Raw genomic sequence first — 21,368 nt, forward strand, 5'->3', positions numbered from 1 at the left:
GCAGCAGATGTTTACAAAATTAACAGCTTTTTTTTCTTTTCAAAATAGGAAGTTGCATTTCCGGAAGTGTAACCAAAGTTAGTGTCACAATCATTTCTCAATATCTGTTTTGGGAGATCCTGAATGACTAATTTGATGTCATGAAACTAATTAGCACCCCCATACACTGAATGGGGAAAATAGGTGTGGTTTCTCACATTTACAATTTATGTAAATAATCATTATCAACAGCTGCCCTGCTTTCAGTACAGTACAGAGTTTAAAAAAATATATACTAACCACAAACCAAGTGTCACTTCTCTGATGTTGTTTAAAGTGCCTTAAGTATCTTCTCTCTTGCATGCCTTTTCACAAAGAAAAAAACTACCTTCAGCTGTTTCAGAGACTGGATGGGTCTCTCCCTTTGTGAGTCAGCCAGTCCCCTTAAGTATGTACGACCCCCTCACCATCTCTTTTAATAAAATCAACTCCTTTCCTGAAACCCATCAACTGTTAAGTATTTTAAAACTAGAAGGAGTCATTTAAACCTAATTTACAGTTCTAATATCATTCCGAAAAGGCTGCTTTGCGATGTTCAAATGTTTATTCCAGCGCGTATCCAGTGCGTAATTGTGGAAACTTTGAACCGCCCCCAAATCTACCGGTGCTCTCCAAGTTGCGCTCCGTTTGCGCTCGTTCTCTGAGAGTTTCTCAAAATACCCGATAAACGATGAGAACGTAAAAGGATAGTTTCATATTTCAAATATACTTTCTACATTCTCTGAGGATGTCACTCCGAACCAGGACAGGATTTTATCGCCAGGAGATAAACCGAACTGTTTGGGACGTGCCGGAGAGATACAGAGATCTCATTCAGATAGGAACCGGGGCGTATGGAACTGTCTGGTAAGTATATTATTATTATTTAAAAGCTCATAATTCTTTAGCGTGTCCGATTTCTTCAGTTACTTTCAGGGAATCGACTTTCAAATTTTCAGTTCCGTAGTTTTTGGAATTCGGCACAATGATCCGTCTTGCGCAATAAACCTTTCTTAATAACGATTTCTGTTACTGTTATATAAAAATGTATTACACAATTTTTAAGAAATACAAGTACTTTCGTTCGAGCTGCATACTGTTGCTATGGTTACCGCTGACGAACGCAAGTTCTGTTCGCAAGTGTCTTCAACTATCTTGCAAAGTTAACATTTGTGGCTGCTGAAACTAAAAAATATTATAAAATGCTGTTTAACTGTACTGTAGATGCACCTAAACGTATATACGAATATAAGCCCCTCACGCTTTTGTTTAGGGCTCCAAACCCCCGTAAATCGCTTTTTGTTTAACTTTAGGCTATTAAAATGTTACATTTACTTTTAATGCTGAAACAAAGCAGTAGTCTACTAGGCTTGTAATTTACATAGAAAGGAGGATGTTTCTCACGGAAGCTGTGCAATGCACAATGAACTCAGATTAGCCATATTTTTTTAATGGCATCATACACTTCCAGCAGTTTTTTTTTTTAAACCATTTTCCTTCAACTGAAGGCCTCATGTTTTATCCGGGTGAAAACCTCTGTAAACTTTTCTCCCTTTGCAAGAGAAGAGGTCACATAACAAAGCCTCCCTGCTGATGCCATTGTCTGCGTTTAACAAGCAGAAGTTGGCGAATTAAAGACATTGTGTTGGTCTTCAGCAAGCTTTTTCCGCTTTAATAAATTCTTCACTTGTCCAAGTTGCTCAAGTTTGGAATTGAGTAATGAACCTGTTGCACATTACGCTACGTACACAACCTCCTTCCTGACCACATTTTCATGTCCAGACATAGAGGAAGAAAGATGCAATCAACATGACCATGCAATGTCCACGGATGGTGGACTTCACACCTTGCAATGGTCTTGTAGTTTATTATAAAGACAATTGCCAAGCATTGATTTTACTCTTCTCACTATGTCCAAAGTTCATCCATTGACCGTAAGACAGGAGTGCGTGTGGCCATCAAGAAGCTGCACCGGCCGTTCCAGTCCAGACTGTTCGCCAAGCGTGCATACAGAGAGCTACGACTCCTCAAGCACATGAAACATGAGAATGTATGTTGCCAACATCTACTTTTACCGTTTACATTATTAAAGAACTGTGTGTCATTAATTAATAACCCCACAGTTGCCATTTTCCATTGTTTCGCCTATCTATATAAAGTTTGGCAAATGTTTACTAAGTTAATGATGTGGATGCACTGTAATATCTAATTCTAACCAATTGTTCAGGTTATTGGACTGCTGGATGTCTTTACCTCGGAAATCTTGTTGGACAGATTTCAGGATTTGTAAGTCAATTCTTTCCATTCTAATGCACTATTTTAGGAGATTTCAACCTAAAAAAATAGATTTTGTTGTCAACACAGAGCAACAATGAAACAGCAGCTCATGTCTTTTTCTCTCAGTTACTTGGTGATGCCGTTTATGGGTACTGATTTGGGGAAGCTGATGAAGATGGAGAGACTATCGGAGGACAGGGTGCAGTTTCTGGTCTATCAGATACTGAGGGGTCTGAAGGTTAGGCACAGATACAAACACAATCACATTTGTGAAACACTACACCCTTCTTAATGGCTTTGTGGTATCTATAAATCTCTTGTTCTTGCTCTTTTTCCACAGTACATTCATTCAGCCGGGATCATTCACAGGGTAAGTGACCTTTGAGAGTTTAAATAGATGCATAGAGGGGGTTGGGTGACCACTTCATTCAACCCTGACTTTCATTCATCCTCTGTCCATCTCTTCTCTTTTATTATGTCTGAGAAAGTTTATGGAGGCATGCATTTGTGTTTGGAGCATTTTACCGCTTAATTAGATGTGTATGTCTTAGTCATGTGTTTATTATAAATGTCTACTTTGATTGTTGTTTTTCAGGATCTCAAACCAGGAAATTTAGCAGTGAACCAGGACTGTGAGTTGAAGGTATTAATCCAACTACACAACTTTCCTAAAAAGCTTGAATTTCAAAAATCTTCACAAATTTAAAAACTGTAACCTTTCTGTGCAGATCCTGGACTTTGGACTTGCACGTCAGGCAGATTCAGAGATGACGGGTTATGTTGTGACCCGCTGGTACAGAGCACCAGAGGTTATCCTCAACTGGATGCACTACACACAGACAGGTGAGATACAGAACTACCAATAAAAAAAAGGTACAACTAAATGCAGCAATTACATCGTTTACCCACTAGATGTCAGTGTAGGGCATTGAGATCTCAATGAGCAGAGCTCAGTATCAGTCTATGGTTGGTTGCACCAGTTGTGCTTAAGCTACAACTATTAAGGAGGCACTAAGTTACAACTTATGCACTACTAAATATTTTTGCTTTTCACCATGAAATCTATATATGAACTAAATATTTACAGAAGACTTTGGACCAGAAATTAGGTTTTAATAAAGTAGCAGATGGATGGAATTTAATCAATAAGCTCTTGTTTTACCTGTCAGACTTAAAATGTTTAAATATATATGACATATTCATTTGTTTACATTACATTTTAAAAGGAGAAAACATTATGTTTATAAATTACTTTGTTAGTGGCTCAACACCAGCCCAACCTAAACAGCGCACTTCTGTGTGCATTGGTTGGTGATTTGCATGTTAAATAAAATTAACCATAATAAATAAATTTGGTTACACTTTACACACATTATGAATTATTAATTATGCATTTGCCTCAATAAACTCCTAATTTGATGTTTATTAATTGTTAATAAGTTAGATATGGGGAAGGATTAAGGGACCTAAAATAAGGCATTAATATGTGCTTTGCTAATAAACAGCCAATATGCTAGTAATATGCATGATAATAAGCAACTAGTTAATTGTGATAACTGGTCCTTAAAATTAAGCGTTACCTGCACTCTTAAAAAATAAATGTTCTTCATGAGCATCGATGGTTCCATGAAGAACCTTGAACATCCATGGAACCTTTCAAATGCAGAAAAGGTTCTTTATAATCAAAAAATTCTTTCGATTTTTTAAATGTTCTTCAAAATGGTTCTTTTAAGAACTGTTCACTGAAAGGTTTTTTGGGAAACCAAAAATGGTTCTTCTATGGCATCGCTGCAAAAACACATTTTTGGAACCTTTATTTTTATTTCAATATTAATGTATTTTTACCATTGGTTGAGAGGCACAAGACGTCTGAAACAAGGAAAAACTGAAATGCACAACATTTCAACAACTCACGCATACTAATTTAAAGGTTGCTATTAGATAGCTGAGGGTAAATGTTATATTATGCCAATATACTTCATACATGTTGCCTTAAGAACATATGGTGCAACCAAATTTTAATTACAAACTAGCTAGTAGTTACTAATCATCTAGTGTTCTAATAAACTCTGTTTCTGTTTTAGTTGATATCTGGTCAGTGGGCTGCATAATGGCGGAGATGTTGCTCGGAAGGCCACTTTTCAAAGGAAATGACCGTATCTTTTTCACAATTCTGCTTTCACATCTTCTTGTGACTTTAATGATTATCTGAATGATTTAACATAATGGAAAACAATATGTTGCTCTTTGCTTATGTATTTACATGTAGCATATTTCTCTATATACAAATAGTGAATTGACCTTACTGTTAGCAAAAATGCTTTTCCACAATCCACATTAGAGATTAAACAGATTCTGTGTCAACTACAAACAAGGACTTGTATTGCCTCTATTATCTCACTGAATCCTTGACATAGACTTTTAGATCTGGACCAGCTGAGAGAGATCATGAAAATCACAGGAACGCCAACACCGGATTTCATTGTGAAGCTACAGAGCCAAGATGTGAGTGTATTACAGATAAAAAGAAACACTAGAAGAGGAATGGACTGCACACACAATTCACAATTCACATACATAATTGATGCATGTGTTTTCTTCATTTACCCAAACAGGCCAAAAACTACATCAAAGGTCTACCTAAAGTGCCAAAGAAAGACTTAAATACTATTTTCGTTAAAGCCAGCTCAGAAGGTAAGTCATTTTTTTTTCTTTTGCTACACTGAAAGACTCAATTGTAAGTGTCTAATGAGCATCTTTTTCAGCTGTGTGTGCTCTTGAGCGGATGCTGGTTTTGGATCCAGAGAAACGTGTGAGCGCTGCAGAGGCGCTTGAGCTCCCGCTGTTCACAGAGTTCAGAGAACCTGAGGAGGAAACGGAGGCCCTGCCTTATGATCACTCCATGGACAACACAGAACTGCCTCTGGACCAATGGAAACGTATGAGATAACATCTTAAATCTAAAATAAGAGAACTGCTAGATTCTATTTTTTTTAAATAATAGAGAAACACATGAAGAGCGGTCACAATGTACAACTCGATACTTTTCTGATTGATTGTCATCTCTGTCTCTCACTTTTCAGGTCACACTTTTACAGAGATCCTATCATTCCAGCCTCCCATCACAGAGATCAGAGACTCAAAAGAAACATCCCTCTGAATAATATGCATAAATGTATGACGAGAGAAAATGGAATACTTGTAAACTATGTGACTTTGTAATTAAATGTAAGAGTTTGTCACAATGTTGCTCAGTGATGAGGATCCACAGTATTATACGGTTACGTGAATTCTCTTTCTTACATGACTTGAATAGGCAAAATCCGTGTTTTACCTGCAACCAAAGGCCATTGCATTTGAAAGCTAGTCTTTACTAATCAGGTCTTAACTTATTGCCACAATAGTTTGCACAGCATATGCCATGGTTAGCACACTGAACACCTCACCTGTTTTTTATTATTAATAAATAAATCCATCTTAATATGTGTCATGATTTATTAGACTGAAAAACAGTTGTGAAACAAATTTCAAGAATTGCTTGTAAATTAACAAGTAACAGCAAGTACATTAAATGTGCAATTTTCAAGCAAAATACTGTAAAACATATTAATCTTTATGCATTTACTCTGAAAATGTAATATATTTATCTTCTCTCAGTGCAACGACCTTGGCCTTTCTTAAGTTGCACAACTTCTTTTTACATAAGTTTTCAAAAATCAAGCATCCAACACGAAAAATAATGCTTATCTATGTTACTGCTGAAAGTGCACTACTTTGTACTACTTTCCCACAGATTACACAGATCAAACATTTCCTAATGAAATGCAAAAAACAACAATCATAGAACAAATAGCACATTTTGCAGTATAAATCTGTATTTTACAAACAAAAAATATGAATGCAAACCAGTAAATTCAACAACAATTTGTTTTCTACTATTAACAAAATTTTCCACAAAGTTTATACACAGAAGGTGCACAAAGTCATTCGCAAACACAAAACACCATCATGCTAACACACAACACTTAAATAACGTAATAAGCATTCATTAAACAGAAAAGGTAACATAAACTATTAAGAAACATGATGGTTTAAAAAAAATTTTGTAGTTTAAAAAAATATACATTTAACAGCAATTTACTGTTAAATAACTGTTATTTTACAGTTAAAATTATACTCCTTTTTTATTGTGCAGGATCTTTTTCAAAGTGTTGACATCTTTGACAGCCAGTATAGAAGTGCAGAAAGTAAGATTATGTTTTAAAAATAAGGATTAACGATATTTTTTAGCACAGATGGCAGGCAGTATCTTTAATGAAATGATGCCAACTAAAAGCTAAATTTAAACAGTTTAACCTTCTGTTAAAATTTAAGGTTAACTATTTTATCACAGCAGTTCTATTTCTAAGAAATCACCTTCAACTGTAAAATTCAATGCCACCTGTTCAAACATGAACAGATGCCACTTGTTAAGCAACAGTCTAGTTAAGTCATTATAAAAGCTATCAAGTTGTCCTGGTGTTGTAGTTTCAGTCTACAACACCATGAAGACACCTGCTTTATTACTACTGCTGACTGGTCTCTTGGCCAATGGACAAGGTGAGAAGCTTTACAAAAAACTCTTTTTGTGTACTGATGGAAATGCTTGTCAAGTTGTTAAGTCTGAATTAAATCCCACAGAGTCACGCTGGGAAAACGCCTATGACCAGCCTCTGGATTTCAACTGCCCTGCAGGACAGACGATATCATCCATAAAGAGGTGAACAAATAGCTGATTGTACTTCTGTAAAGGTGTAGGTCCTGTTAAAATATTACTAAAGTAAAAGTCAAAATATCGTGGGTCAATGAATGCAGTTTACACTAAAATGGAAGTTATTGGCCATGAAACATGCATGGCAATATTCCATTTCAAAGGAAAACTTAAGTATGCCTTCTTAAAGATAAGAATATAGTAATGAAATAGAACACATGATCAGAATATGAAGTTGATAACTTAATTGCCTCTTACTATTTCCTTGCCTAATGAATGAAACCAAGCCAACATGACAACAGTAAAGAGGACCGGATTTGGGAGTTCACCTGTACAGACACGTTTGATCCTAGTGCAGAATGTTCCATGTCACCTTACGCCAATGACTTTGACCAAACATTCACCTATGAGTGTCCACCGAATCACATCATGGCAGGAATGAGCAGCTATCATGACAGCGGCAAAGAGGACAGACGGTGAGCTCTGATTTTGATGTTTTGTGTGAGTTCACCTGAGCTGATGTCACTTACACTATTTTTTACACAGCTGGCAGTTTTACTGCTGTAGAAGTAACGGCTACTGTACTGCTAACTGTGAGTGGACGACTTATGTGAACTATTTTGATGAGCCCTTCCACTGGGTCGTACCAAACCCAAACTACCTGGTGGGTGCTGAAAGCTACCATGACAATGGTAAAGAGTAAGTACAGCTCCCCAAAATATTCAGCAGGAATACTGTCTAAAGCTATTTAAAAAGAAGGAAAACAGTGATTATTCGGTAAACAAAACCTTGCAAGCTTTATACAACCCTCAAGGGGTTTATTTTGAGATAATAATTGGCTGCTTACAAAATAACTAAATGGTTATGGTCAATTCTACAGTAATATTTGACTGCATTTGAATGCTACGAATGACCAATTAGAATTAAGCATTAGACAGAGCTGCATAAAAAAAGATAATAGCTTCTAACCACAAGCAGCAAATTTTTTTTATTTTCAGATTTTTTGCTTTGTTTCTCTCTCCATAATTACTGATAATGGTTTTCAGTAAACACTGAATGCAAATGTGAAACTGCATGTTTCAGAACTAATATGATGTCTGTTTTAATGTTTTTAGAGACCGGCGCTGGATGTACAAGTATTGCAGCAAAGTACAATGCTGAGACTCCCTCTAATGCAAGTTATCTCAGATCTAATGTGACATGATTTGTCATGAAATACTTGAGCCATTAGTGGAATTTGTTTTTTCACTTTTGCAATCACCAATAAAACCAAAGCAACTATGAACCATAGCGATGTACTTTTTCTAAAACAGACTGTGGGTTCCAAAACTTTAGACTTTTACTATATTATTTATTATAAAGTATATTTCGGCATGATAATCATAGTGAAAAGTTCAATAGAAAAATGTAGATGAATTTCCAAATGTCTTGAGCATGATGATGCTTCAATGGAAGTAAGAACATCTGATGTCTGCACTAAGAGGAGTTCACATGTTTAACGTCACAATTAACCGCTGCTTATTTGATTAGCAACCTAGAAATGTGGCAGAATCACACTTACTCAACAGCTACACTGAAAATACCTATAACAACATATAAAAAAGGAGAAACCCAGGCCTTCGAGATCTGACAAAACAAAAATGTCATGAAACAGTGAATAAACTATACTAAAACATGGATGTTAAATTAAATTTTGGGAGAGTATACTACCATAACACCATCTCAAAATTAAGGAAGATGGGTTATACAGTATTTATATAAGCAAGAGGAAATTAAATAATTGTAAACTATATGACTTTGGAATTAAATGTAAGAGTTTGTCATAATGTTGCTTAGATTGAATGCTAGTCTTGATGATTTCAGCGTGCCAGTAAGCTTATGTTTTATTTACTTTACTGATCAGTTCTAATTTAATTTATTAATGCAATAGTTTACACCAAATATGTCATGATTAGCACATCTTAATAAGTGTCTCATGATTTTTTAGACTGAAAAACATTTGGTAGTGAACCAATTTTCACTCAGAAGTTATTTTCCGAAGAGTGCACAACTCATCTTGCATTAGTTTAGCTTTACAAATCAAGCACCCAACACAAAAACAAAACAGTAACATGCTGAACTATGTTTACTGATAAAGGTGCATACAATATGCACCATTTTCCCACTGATAATCCAGATCGAAAATTTCCTAATAAAAGCTGAAAAAAAGGTCACATGTCTGACATCCTTATACTCTTAAAAATAAAGGTTCTTTATTGGCATCAATGGTTCTATGAAGAACCTTATATACCTATGAAACCTTTCAAATGCATAAAAGGTTCTCAAAAAGAGTTGTTTAGATTTTTTAAATACTCTTTAAAATGGTTCTTTCAGGAACTGTTCACTGAAAGGTTCTTTGGGGAACCAAAATGGTTCTGCTATGGCATCACTGCAAAAACACCCTTTATTTTTAAGAGTGTAGTAAGTGCAGAAAGTAAGAGTGTGCTTATAAAAAGAGCATCAAAGATATTTTGAGAATAATTACCTGGGAAGTTTTTTTTTTTAAAATGTAAAACGACACTGCTGGCAACTAAACAAAAATTTTAAACCGCTAAAACGTCTGCTAAAAAGTTTTAAGCTTCCAGAAAAATAACCTTGAAGGTAAAAATGAGTTCCACCTGTTCAAACATGTTTAGATCCCACTTATTAAGCAACAGCTTGACCTTATGTTATGTATGTGACCATAAGGGCTGAGGTCTTTATAAAAGCTGCACATTTCTGTCAAGCTGTCATTTTTCTCACAACACCATGAGGAGAGCTGCTTTATTACTACTGCTGACGGGTCTCTTGGCCAATGGACAAGGTGAGAAGCTTTACAAAAAACTCTTTTTGTGTACTGATGGAAATGCTTGTCAAGTTGTTAAGTCTGAATTAAATCCCACAGAGTCACGCTGGGAAAACGCCTATGACCAGCCTCTGGATTTTAACTGCCCTGCAGGACAGACGATATCATCCATAAAGAGGTGAACAAATAGCTGATTGTACTTCTGTAAAGGTGTAGGTCCTGTTAAAATATTACTAAAGTAAAAGTCAAAATATCGTGGGTCAATGAATGCAGTTTACACTAAAATGGAAGTTATTGGCCATGAAACATGCATGGCAATATTCCATTTCAGAGGAAAACTTAAGTATGCCTTCTTAAAGATAAGAATATAGTAATGAAATAGAACACATGATCAGAATATGAAGTTGATAACTTAATTGCCTCTTACTATTTCCTTGCCTAATGAATGAAACCAAGCCAACATGACAACAGTAAAGAGGACCGGATTTGGGAGTTCACCTGTACAGACACGTTTGATCCTAGTGCAGAATGTTCCATGTCACCTTACGCCAATGACTTTGACCAAACATTCACCTATGAGTGTCCACCGAATCACATCATGGCAGGAATGAGCAGCTATCATGACAGCGGCAAAGAGGACAGACGGTGAGCTCTGATTTTGATGTTTTGTGTGAGTTCACCTGAGCTGATGTCACTTACACTATTTTTTACACAGCTGGCAGTTTTACTGCTGTAGAAGTAACGGCTACTGTACTGCTAACTGTGAGTGGACGACTTATGTGAACTATTTTGATGAGCCCTTCCACTGGGTCGTACCAAACCCAAACTACCTGGTGGGTGCTGAAAGCTACCATGACAATGGTAAAGAGTAAGTACAGCTCCCCAAAATATTCAGCAGGAATACTGTCTAAAGCTATTTAAAAAGAAGGAAAACAGTGATTATTCGGTAAACAAAACCTTGCAAGCTTTATACAACCCTCAAGGGGTTTATTTTGAGATAATAATTGGCTGCTTACAAAATAACTAAATGGTTATGGTCAATTCTACAGTAATATTTGACTGCATTTGAATGCAACAAATGACCAATTAGAATTAAGCAATAGACAGAGCTGCAAAATAAAGATGAATAGTTTCCGACTACCAGCAAATTTGTATTATTTTCAGATTTTTCACTTTTTTTCTCTCTCCAAAATTACTGATAATAGTTTTCAGTAAACAATGAACACAAGAAACTGCATCTTTCTTTCAGAACTAATATGATGTCTGTTTTAATGTTTTCAGAGACCGGCGCTGGATGTACAAGTATTGCAGCAAAGTACAATGCTGAGACTCACAAAATCCCTCTAATACAAGTAATCTCAGATCTGAAATAAGCACAAGAGGGAAATTTGTCATCATTATTGATCTCAGAATTTTGAATAATCAAAAAAAAAAAAAATCGGTAGATCTGAGACTGTAAATGTATATGTGGGTGTCATGTAGTACTTAAGCCATTAGTGGAAAAAAAAACTGTACTTTTGCAATTATCAATAAAACCTTAGCAACTATGAACCATAGCAATGTATATAGCATTACTTTTTCGGCATAATAACCATAGTGGAAAGTTCAATAAAAAAGTCTACATGAATTTCCAAATGTCTTGAGCATGATTTGAGATGCTTCAATGGAAGTAAGAACATCTGACATCTACACTAAGAGGACTTCAGAAGATCAACTCACAATTAATGGCTGCTTATTTGTTTAGCAACCTAGAAATGTGGCAGAATCACTTACTCAACAGCTACACTGAAAATAACCATAACAAAATATAAAAAAGAGGAGATATCTTGTCCTCTGTTAACTTGTACAGAACATCTTCGGACTTCAGTGATAGTTCTCACTCATTTGTGCGAATTTTATGGTCATTGCGTTCGAGACTGGATGCGTAGTGTACAGTACAGTACAAAACATAAACACATTAACTCAACTCACCGTGTTTGGAGGCAGCATTCCTCAAACTTAGCTCACATGGAACAGCTTCACTGATAGCTGCTTAATTAACCTTTCTAAAATCCTAAATGTACTGAAATTTGACAATATACTATTATTTAAATCCTTTCCACAATTTCTAGCAAAATGGGGGTGAAAAAATGTGCACAAATTCCATGTGGGTCTAGCTATAACTTTGTTTGTTTTATTTAAAGTTTGACATGACAGGATATTGCAGCACAAAACCCTGAAATGTGTCAAACATACACATACTCCAAAGACAGTCATTACTTAGTAAAGATAAATAATAAAAAATAGCTAAAATACAAGCAAATAAAATGGCATATACATATATATAAATAACACAGGATCACAGAAAAGGTAACCTAATCAAAGACCTGTAAGTTATCTATACACTAATTTTAAAGCACGGGGAATAAAAGAAAGTTCATGACGTTTAGTGTTACTCCTAGGTACAACATATGTCTTGTGCCGCCGAAGGGAATAAGTATGTGTTGGAGCCATAGGTAGGAAGCAATGCAGTGGTGATGAACTGTCCTTGAGTATTTTAGTAAAAGTGCGTATGGTGGCTTCCTCACGCCTCTCACTTAGTGCTGGAAGAGTTGAAGTAGGGAGGCCTATTATCCGACAGCATCGCTTTTGGATCCTCTCTAACTCCTCAGAGAGACCTTTAGGTAGACCACCCCATACTGGGCTAGCATACTCAAGAATTGGCCGTATAAAAGTCAAGTATACTTGCAATAAGACATCACAAGGGAGACCCGCTCTTTTTGCAGCGCAAAGGTAATATATTCTGGGACGCACCTTCGAAATCATGTACTTAACGTGGGCATCCCATGACAAGTCGGAGGATATTTGGACTCCAAGCAATTTAAAGGTGGAAACTCTACTAATTGCATGTCCTGAGATAATAGGAGAGGGAGGGGATGGAATGTTGTCCTCTCTCCTGGCACTAATTACCATGTCCACAGTCTTAGCTCCATTCACTGCTAATGTAAATTCTTGTCCCCATTCCACTACAGAATCTAAGGCCTGCTGAGTGAGTCCAGGTAAAGATCCCATTAGAAGCTCTGTGATTGTTAGATCATCCGCGTATTTCACAGGTATTACCGAACGTGGCAAATACGAATCCAGGCTGTTTATACATACAACAAATAGCAGAGGGGATAAAGGTCCCCCTTGGGGAACACCAGCTGGAACCGGAAAGGAGCTAGACACACAGGAGCCCCACTTCACCCTCTGCTCTCGATTACTCAGATAGCTCTTTACAATGAGCCAAAGGGGTCGTCTAACATGCAAATCAGCTAAGGATAGTAGCAGTTGACAATGTTTTATTGTGTCAAAAGCTCGAGTAAAGTCAATAAAAACAGCATGTAAACTCATACAACAACCCTGTTATAATTTGGAAATTTGTAACAATTTGCCAAATTATGCTTACTTTAGTCTAAAAATTGTAATAACTCTAGAATTAACTCAATATAATACACAACCATAGTTAAACACAGATTTGCCACAGTAAAGAATACAAATCTGTTGTTGAATCTCATGTATCCTTCTTTGACTCACCTACATCTCATGTAGCAAGTTATGCAGTCAGAACTTACCTGATGAAATGGTTTCTCCCGTGGGTCCAGAGAACTCAGCAGTGATGGGAAACTGGCAGGAGAATGCATTAAGTGCTTTGTGTTCTGAAAAAGTTTCAATAAGACATATATTAACACAAGAAAAAATTACTCAAGCATTTTTACAATACACCGAATTAAAGGTTTATTGATATTGGGTTCAGCTTTATGTAAACATGCAGTGTTTTAATAAAGCTATTACATGTAAAAATGTAGTGCAGGTTTTTCCTTTTAATGCACATCAGTGTATAGCCCTATTACAGTATATTGAAAAACATAAGCACTAGATTCCCATATGGAAATGCATTATTGGTTCATACGGGTATACACTAAGTTAGTATTTGTTTTTTCACTTGACGCTAAACTTGTCGTTGTCGCTTGAAAAAGTAACCATATCTCATATTTATTAACCATTTAACAAAAAAAGTTGGGAGTGCAGAACGCGAGTGTTTACATTTCCTCGCGTTATTATGACTGACATCCTTAGATTGACATTCAGGACCCCATTCAGTTTCTGCAGTTCAAATAATCCGTTGACATCACAAATATTTGTTTTGTAAATCCTTACCCAGCTTTGGAAAGGTTCCGCTTTTTTAGAGTAACGCTAGTAACGCCTGTCAAAGATGCATAGGTGAGCGCGAATTATGATAACAAACGCGTCCACCGCACCACGTGATGCGTTTACATCTTAGGAGACGCAGCAGGTAGACGCATCACGTGATGCAGCCTGTGCAGTAAAAGGCAAAATGTATAACAACATTATTGATGGTATTGTTATATTATTAACAACATTGTTAATAATATTTTCAAATAATATTATTGTTGTTGATGTTGTTTTTTGTGCTTTAAAAGTGCGAAACATGAATTACGAATGTATAACATTTATTATTTTATTTTTTAACAAAATGACCAACAAAACAATTGTTGCAAAAGTTAAATGTTTTACACAATCCTGTACAAATAAGTAGGACATGTCTTTACATCTGCTCACATATTTAAATAAAAAAAGCTAAATTTCGTTCATAAGATCATGCATATATATATATATATATATATATATATATTTATATATATAAAATTAGTTCCACAACTAGCTCATATTTTGTGAACAGGAGCATCAGCTTTTATTGCATTATTATCATCCTATATTACAAATGTCTCCCAAATGAGGCATTTTTTTACAAAATGACCAACAAAATAATTGTTGCAAAAAAATAAATGTTTTACACAGTTCTGTACAAATTAGTAGGATATGACTTTACATCTGCATGTATATTTAAACAAAAAAGCTACATTTCGTTCATAAGATCATGCACATAATTTTTATTAAATTGGTTCCACAACTAGCTCATATTTTGTGAACAGGAGCATCAGCTTTTATTGCATTATTATCATCCTATATTACAAATGTCTCCCAAATGAGGCATTTTTTTTACAAAATGACCAACAAAATAATTGTTGCAAAAGTTAAATGTTTCACACAATCCTGTACAAATAAGTAGGACATGTCTTTACATCTGCTCGCATATTTAAAAAAAAAAAGCTAAATTTCCTTCATAAGATCATGCACATATTTTTTTATAAAATTAGTTCCACAACTAGCTCATATTTTGTGAACTGGAGAATCAGCTTTTATTGCATTATTATCATCCTATATTACAAATGTCTCCCAAATGAGGCATTTTTTTACAAAATGACCAACAAAATAATTGTTGCAAAAAAATAAATGTTTTACACAGTTCTGTACAAATTAGTAGGATATGACTTTACATCTGCATGTATATTTAAATAAAAAAGCTACATTTCGTTCATAAGATCATGCACATAATTTTTATTAAATTGGTTCCACAACTAGCTCATATTTTGTGAACAGGAGCATCAGCTTTTATTGCATTATTATCATCCTATATTACAAATGTCTCCCAAATGAGGCATTTTTTTTACAAAATGACCAACAAAATAATTGTTGCAAAAGTTAAATGTTTCACACAATCCTGTACAAATAAGTAGGACATGTCTTTACATCTGCTCGCATATTTAAATAAAAAAGCTAAATTTCCTTCATAAGATCATGCACATATTTTTTTATAAAATTAGTTCCACAACTAGCTCATATTTTGTGAACTGGAGAATCAGCTTTTATTACATTATCATCATCCTATATTACAAATGTCTCCCAAATTAGGCATTTTTTTTTTTTTACAAAATAACCAACAAAATAATTTTTGCAAAAGTTAAATGTTTCACACAATCCTGTACAAATTAGTAGGATATGACTTTTACTGCTCGTATATTTAAATAAAAAAGCTACATTTCATTCATAAGATCATGCACATATTTTTTAAAAAATTAGTTCCACAACTAGCTCATATTTTGTGAACAGGAGCATCAGCTTTTATTGCATTATTATCATCCTATAGCATTTTTTTTTTTTTTTTTTTACAAAATGACTAACAAAATAATTGTTGCAAAAGTTAAATGTTTTACACAATCCTGTACAAATTACTAGGACATGACTTTACATCTGTATTTATATTTAAATTAAAAAAGCTACATTTCGTTCATAAGATCATGCACATATTTTTATAAAGTTAGTTCCACAACTACTTCATATTTTCGATTTGACATATAAACCATGACAAAATGTAAAATGGTATACGTTTTAACTGTGAATTTTATATAAACTATTTAATCATTTGCAAAGTCACCAAAAAAAACAAAAAACAGAACAGCTAATTACTAACAGATTATTCCACCTACGACCACAAAGTGGCAGTATAGACCAAGGTTGCACTCAAACAAAGAAAGTCACATTACACACTAGTGACCTAACTACTAAAACACTCCACAATCTACTGGAATCATTTTATCATCTGCATTGTTGCAGTTTGCATGCCCTCTTAGTCTTCTTCTTGGCTTTACTTTCTCATTCTTTCTCTTTCCACTCCCTGCTTTGAGTCTTTTCAACTGACCTTGGCTAGAACTTAATATTTAGCTTGTATGTCACAAGGGTTGAGGAAACAAACTAACAAGCCCACAGTGTTATTGTGTCAAGTTGAGGAAACAGGTTGGAGAATTGCTGCAGATGGTCTCCATGATGTATGTCTAGCAGGTGGAACGTGGGATAGGCCGGTTCATGGCCACTGTGTATCCGGCTAAAAAAGAGCTGATTTCCAGATTTACACACACACACACACACACACACACACACACACACACACACACACACACACACACACACACACACACTTTCACAAAGACTAAATGTTTGTCAGTGTGACCGGACACATTATGAACAGGAGCATCAGCTTTTATTACATTATTATCATCCTATATTACAAATATCTCCCAAATGAGGCAGTTCTGGCCTTTGTGGTAAAACGTGTGGTTTTAATCACTGTATTTTCTGTCTACCAAGTGATTTTGTGCTAAATGAAATTCTGCTCTTTCAGTTTGGTTCCCATGCCTCTGATTGTCTTTCACACGTCTCTGATATCGAGCTAAAAGTGAAACATCTCTCATTGTCAAGGTCTCGTGGGGGATGGGGGGAGGTGTTAGACAGAGAAAGAGGAGAGAAACAGAAAAATGAAGAGGAGAATAAAGGAATAGATGCCAGTGAGGGAGGGAGGGCGGAAGGAGAGAGTGATAGAGAGAGAGGGAGAGTGTGTCCCTGCCAGAACTCACGTAGACCCACAGCTGCAGAGCCTTTCTGATCCCAGTACCTCCCTTCGCCCCTCCGTCACACTCCCGGCGTTCAAAATGTGTGTGTGTGAAAGAAAGAAAGTGGCCTTTTATTTGTAGGTCAAGCTGTTTAAATAACCTGATTGTCTGGGTGGCACCACACAAACTTCACAAACAACATATGCAAGTGTGTGCGGCCTACATCTGCTGCTTTTTATAGTATAGTTAATGTACACACCAGCTGAGAATAGACTTCTGTGACACACATACATATAGAGCGGTGTCTTTTATGACATCAGCCCATCTCGAGCATGCCTATTCGATCAATGCCTAATTCTGATTGGTTGCTGCTTTGCTCTTTTCATTACTGGATTACCGTGATTGGTCACTGGTCTGCTTTGTTGACGAATGGCTTGCTTTGATTGGTTAAAGGTTTAAAAGTGTTCGATTTGCATTACTGAAATGTAATTTTCGGTCATTATCGCTGAATAATGCTTGTGAAATGGTGATCAGGACACCTGAAGCAACATAGAGGGTCTTGTAATTGTATATGAGCCTACTTGAATAGCTACCAAACTATTAAGTTATATCAAAAGAAACTAGCCAGAGTGTATAATGAAAGACATAAATTGTGACCCTGGACCACAAAACCAGTCATAAGGGTCAATTTTTTTAAATTATATATTATACATACACTTGATATTATATATTATACATCCCCTGAAAGGACAATATTTGGCTGAGATACAACTATTTGAAAATCTAGAATCTGAGGGGACAAAAAAATCTAATATTGAGAAAATTGCCTTTAAAGTTGTCCAAATGAAGTTCTTAGTAATGCATATTACTAATCAAAAATTAGGTTTTGATACATTGGCAGTAAGAAATGTACAAAATATCTTCATGGAACATAATATCTTTACCTAATATCCTAAAGATTTTTGGCATTAAAAAATGTATACTTTTGACCCATACAATGTATTCTTGGCTATTGCAACAAATATACTAAGTGCCACTTATGACGGTTTGGTTTTGTGTCCATAGAATGACCACCAATTTGAATTAAAGGGATTTTTTTAACCCAAAAAGTGTAAAATTCTATCATCATTTATTCACTGTCATGTTGTTCCAAACCCATAAGACTTTGGTTAATCTTAGAACCTGAAAAGTTTATGTTCCTCTATTAAAAGTCAAGGTAACCAAACTTATAATATTGAAAAAGTTTATAAAGACGCCATAAAATGAATCCATTTTAAGTTCAAGTCCTGTGTAGAGATGCAGTAACTTTAGACACTGAAAAAATAATTTGGTGCACAAATCTTCGGTCAAAAATTGCTATAGGATAGTATTTTCTACAACATACTGTAATCTTTAAGTACAGACTTTAATTTAGATTTCCGTTTTAAAGATTAATTAAAGTCTTATGGGTTTCGCAATAACATGACACTGTAAAAAAACGATTTTTGTAAATAAAAATAAAAATAAAAATATTGAAGAAGGTTTCACAAGGAAATGCTATTTCAGTTTTTATACTTCAAAATGTTAAATTTAAATCAATGTGCTACTTGCCATTTCTTTATTAAAATGTTTGCAATTTCTGATTGAATATAGTATCCACACTTAATTTTTTTTAGTGTAAATGAAGAATTCGCAATTTAAACAGGCACATCATACGCTGTATTAAAAATTTTACATTTTTATGAAATGATGTAAGCATTTATTTTGGCTGCTTATGGCATATTGTCACATCTGTGTTAAGTAAAACAAACCAAGTATTAGTTGTGCACACTAATTATGTTGCAGAACTGAACAGCTCAGTCTCCATTAATCAGGTTGAGTGTGAAAGCTGGAACAGAAGTCATTGGTTAACAGGTCATCTGAACACTTGTTGTAGCATTAGAACATTCTGTGATCATTGACACACTGCAATGGTCTACTGCCACCTTATATCAAATACACAGAAATATGAAACATGCCAAAGGATGACTTCATTGCACTAAAAGACAGCAAAGATGTTCACACTCACTAGTGTTCAAGCATTGAAAGAGCATTTGCTAACCGAGTAAACAAAATCTAATTTAGCAGCAATTTAAACTTCTGATATTTGAAAGCATGCACTGACTCAAGGAGAAGACTATTTTTAGCTTGCATGGGTCGTAATTTCAAGGTTTCCTAAGGAGAGCCGTCTAACATCATGCTGGCCGCCGCTGATGCCAGCTGGCTGTCTAGGAGCCGGTGATTCTGACATTGATAGGCTCCTACGACAGAGCTGATTACACATTGTCTCAAAACATCAGCAGTCTCTGTGAGAAGAGAAGATTCATTCACACACCTGTAAACGACTCTACATGTTGCGCATGAATCTTTTCAACAGACTTTCACTCTTTTGCCTAAAGATTTCTTTAAATAATAAATGAGAAACGGTCATTCAAATTCTTCATAGCTTCTAGAAACATTAAATAATTGATGAATTTAGGAATAATTTCTATCTATCTATCTATCTATCTATCTATCTATCTATCTATCTATCTATCTATCTATCTATCTATCTATCTATCTATCTATCTATTTACAAAGGCTGCATTTTTTTGCTTAAAAAAACATTACAACAGTAAAAGTTGAAACCATATATATATATATATATATATGTGTGTGTGTGTGTGTAGCTGCTCACCAAGCTTGCATTTATTTGAACCAAAGTACAGCCAAAAAAAGTAAAATATTTTTACTATTTAAAATAACTGTTTTCTATTTGAATATATTTTAAAATGTAATTTACTTCTGTGATTTCAAGCTGAATTGTTAACAACATGGATCCTTTAGAAATCATTTTTATATTCTAATATGCTGTTTAAAAAAAACATGTATTATTATTATGTTGAAAACATTTTTTTCAGGTTTCTTTGATAAACAGAAAGTTCAGAAAAACTGCATTTATCTAAAATAGAAATATTTTGCAACATTATAAATGTATTTATCATCCCTTTTGATCAATTTAAAGCATCCTTGCTAAACAAAAGTATTAATTTGTACTGTATTTTGGATCAAATATGCAGTCTTAGTGAGCAAAAAAAATGTAATTATTAACTTTTGACAAATATATTTAAAAAATGTAATAACATATTTCATGTCGTGTAAAGTCATGTAACACCTATTATATTAGCAAATTAGTTGTAAGTATTGTACTTTGATTTGAGCTATAATAATCAGCCTCGACCCTTAACCACCGTTTACCACATCCAGTGTTTAATAAACCTGATATGAGGGAACATGTCATCGAATTTTAAGGATTTAATTATCACCTGTGTAACGAAACTGTGAGAAACTCTGTTTACAGTAAGCCCCACACCTTCAGTATTACATTTCTTTCAGACAGAAGATTTTCTGAATGAATCTGCAGGCTGTGTTGACCCAGCTTTTGCTGTGTTTCTCACTGCAGCTGGTTCCCGTAGCGACAGCAGACATGGCAAGCTGCACGTTGCCACGGCGCTGAGCTCAGCCAGCCACTGAGGCAGGGAGCCAGACAGTCAGCTGACTAGAGCGAGAGCAAGAGAGAGAGAGAGACTCTGTGAAAGGATATGGCTGAGAGTTGTAAAGCGGCCGAGTGAGAAAGAGAGAAAGTGAACGAAGGACTTTGTAAGGACGTGTTATGTAGTCTGAGGCCAAAAAGAAGAAATGAAGATGAATTGAAAGAAAGAAACTGAGAGGGGGACTTTGAAAGGGTGTGGAAAAAGAGAGAGTCAGAGTTCATACAGTGCACATAATGAGAGTATTTTTTGTCCAACACTTAGCAGATCCAGTGCAACCAAAATGACACTACAGTGCAATATATAGATGATTAATATCTATATTAAACCCTATAGCTGGGCAATAAACATGAAATGAAATACTATTAAAAATTTCCTTTTCCTCATGCATTTTTGTTAGTATTATGAATGCATCAAATATGCATTATTTATTTATGTATGAAGGCACAGTTGAACTTTAATCTAATCTAATGTAACCTAAAATCTTGAGTACATGGTCACATTATGCATCAACAACCCTTATCTATATCTATAAGATTGCTGCTTCACATTGCTGACATTCAAATAGAAAGGTAGGAGATGCTTTCCAAATTTGTATGCTGAATTTAATGAAAAATCAGTGACATTTTGCATTCAAACATGGGAAAATGCTAATATAATTAAATGATCTGAAATACTTA

The 21,368-nt window shown here is 35.0% G+C and overlaps 3 protein-coding genes across 4 annotated transcripts; all 3 read left to right on the forward strand.

Moving 5' to 3' along the window:
* Positions 1-669: 669 nt before the first annotated feature.
* LOC141333537 (mitogen-activated protein kinase 12-like) lies at positions 670-5,728 on the forward strand. 2 transcript variants are annotated; one of them, XM_073838570.1, is made up of 12 exons: positions 670-885; positions 1,939-2,068; positions 2,246-2,304; positions 2,422-2,533; positions 2,636-2,665; positions 2,891-2,938; positions 3,024-3,138; positions 4,380-4,451; positions 4,721-4,800; positions 4,911-4,989; positions 5,061-5,234; positions 5,379-5,728. In XM_073838570.1, exons 1-12 carry the CDS (start codon positions 767-769, stop codon positions 5,453-5,455), a joined length of 1,095 nt encoding a protein of 364 aa, XP_073694671.1. In that variant the 5' UTR covers positions 670-766; the 3' UTR covers positions 5,456-5,728. The 2 variants fall into 2 exon arrangements, with proteins under 2 accessions (XP_073694671.1, XP_073694672.1); XM_073838571.1 differs by lacking the exon at positions 2,636-2,665.
* Positions 5,729-6,783: 1,055 nt separating this feature from the next.
* Positions 6,784-8,330, forward strand: LOC141333546 (dermatopontin-like). The gene is made up of 5 exons (XM_073838581.1): positions 6,784-6,894; positions 6,976-7,054; positions 7,333-7,521; positions 7,592-7,744; positions 8,161-8,330. The coding sequence occupies exons 1-5, from the start codon at positions 6,840-6,842 to the stop codon at positions 8,204-8,206; spliced, it is 522 nt and encodes a 173-aa protein (XP_073694682.1). The 5' UTR covers positions 6,784-6,839; the 3' UTR covers positions 8,207-8,330.
* Positions 8,331-9,832: 1,502 nt separating this feature from the next.
* Positions 9,833-11,204, forward strand: LOC141333475 (dermatopontin-like). The gene is made up of 5 exons (XM_073838487.1): positions 9,833-9,887; positions 9,969-10,047; positions 10,326-10,514; positions 10,585-10,737; positions 11,151-11,204. Exons 1-5 carry the CDS (start codon positions 9,833-9,835, stop codon positions 11,194-11,196), a joined length of 522 nt encoding a protein of 173 aa, XP_073694588.1. The 3' UTR covers positions 11,197-11,204.
* Positions 11,205-21,368: the final 10,164 nt, after the last annotated feature.

This window comes from Garra rufa, chromosome 4, assembly GCF_049309525.1.
Source record: "Garra rufa chromosome 4, GarRuf1.0, whole genome shotgun sequence".
Lineage (NCBI taxonomy): Eukaryota > Metazoa > Chordata > Actinopteri > Cypriniformes > Cyprinidae > Garra > Garra rufa.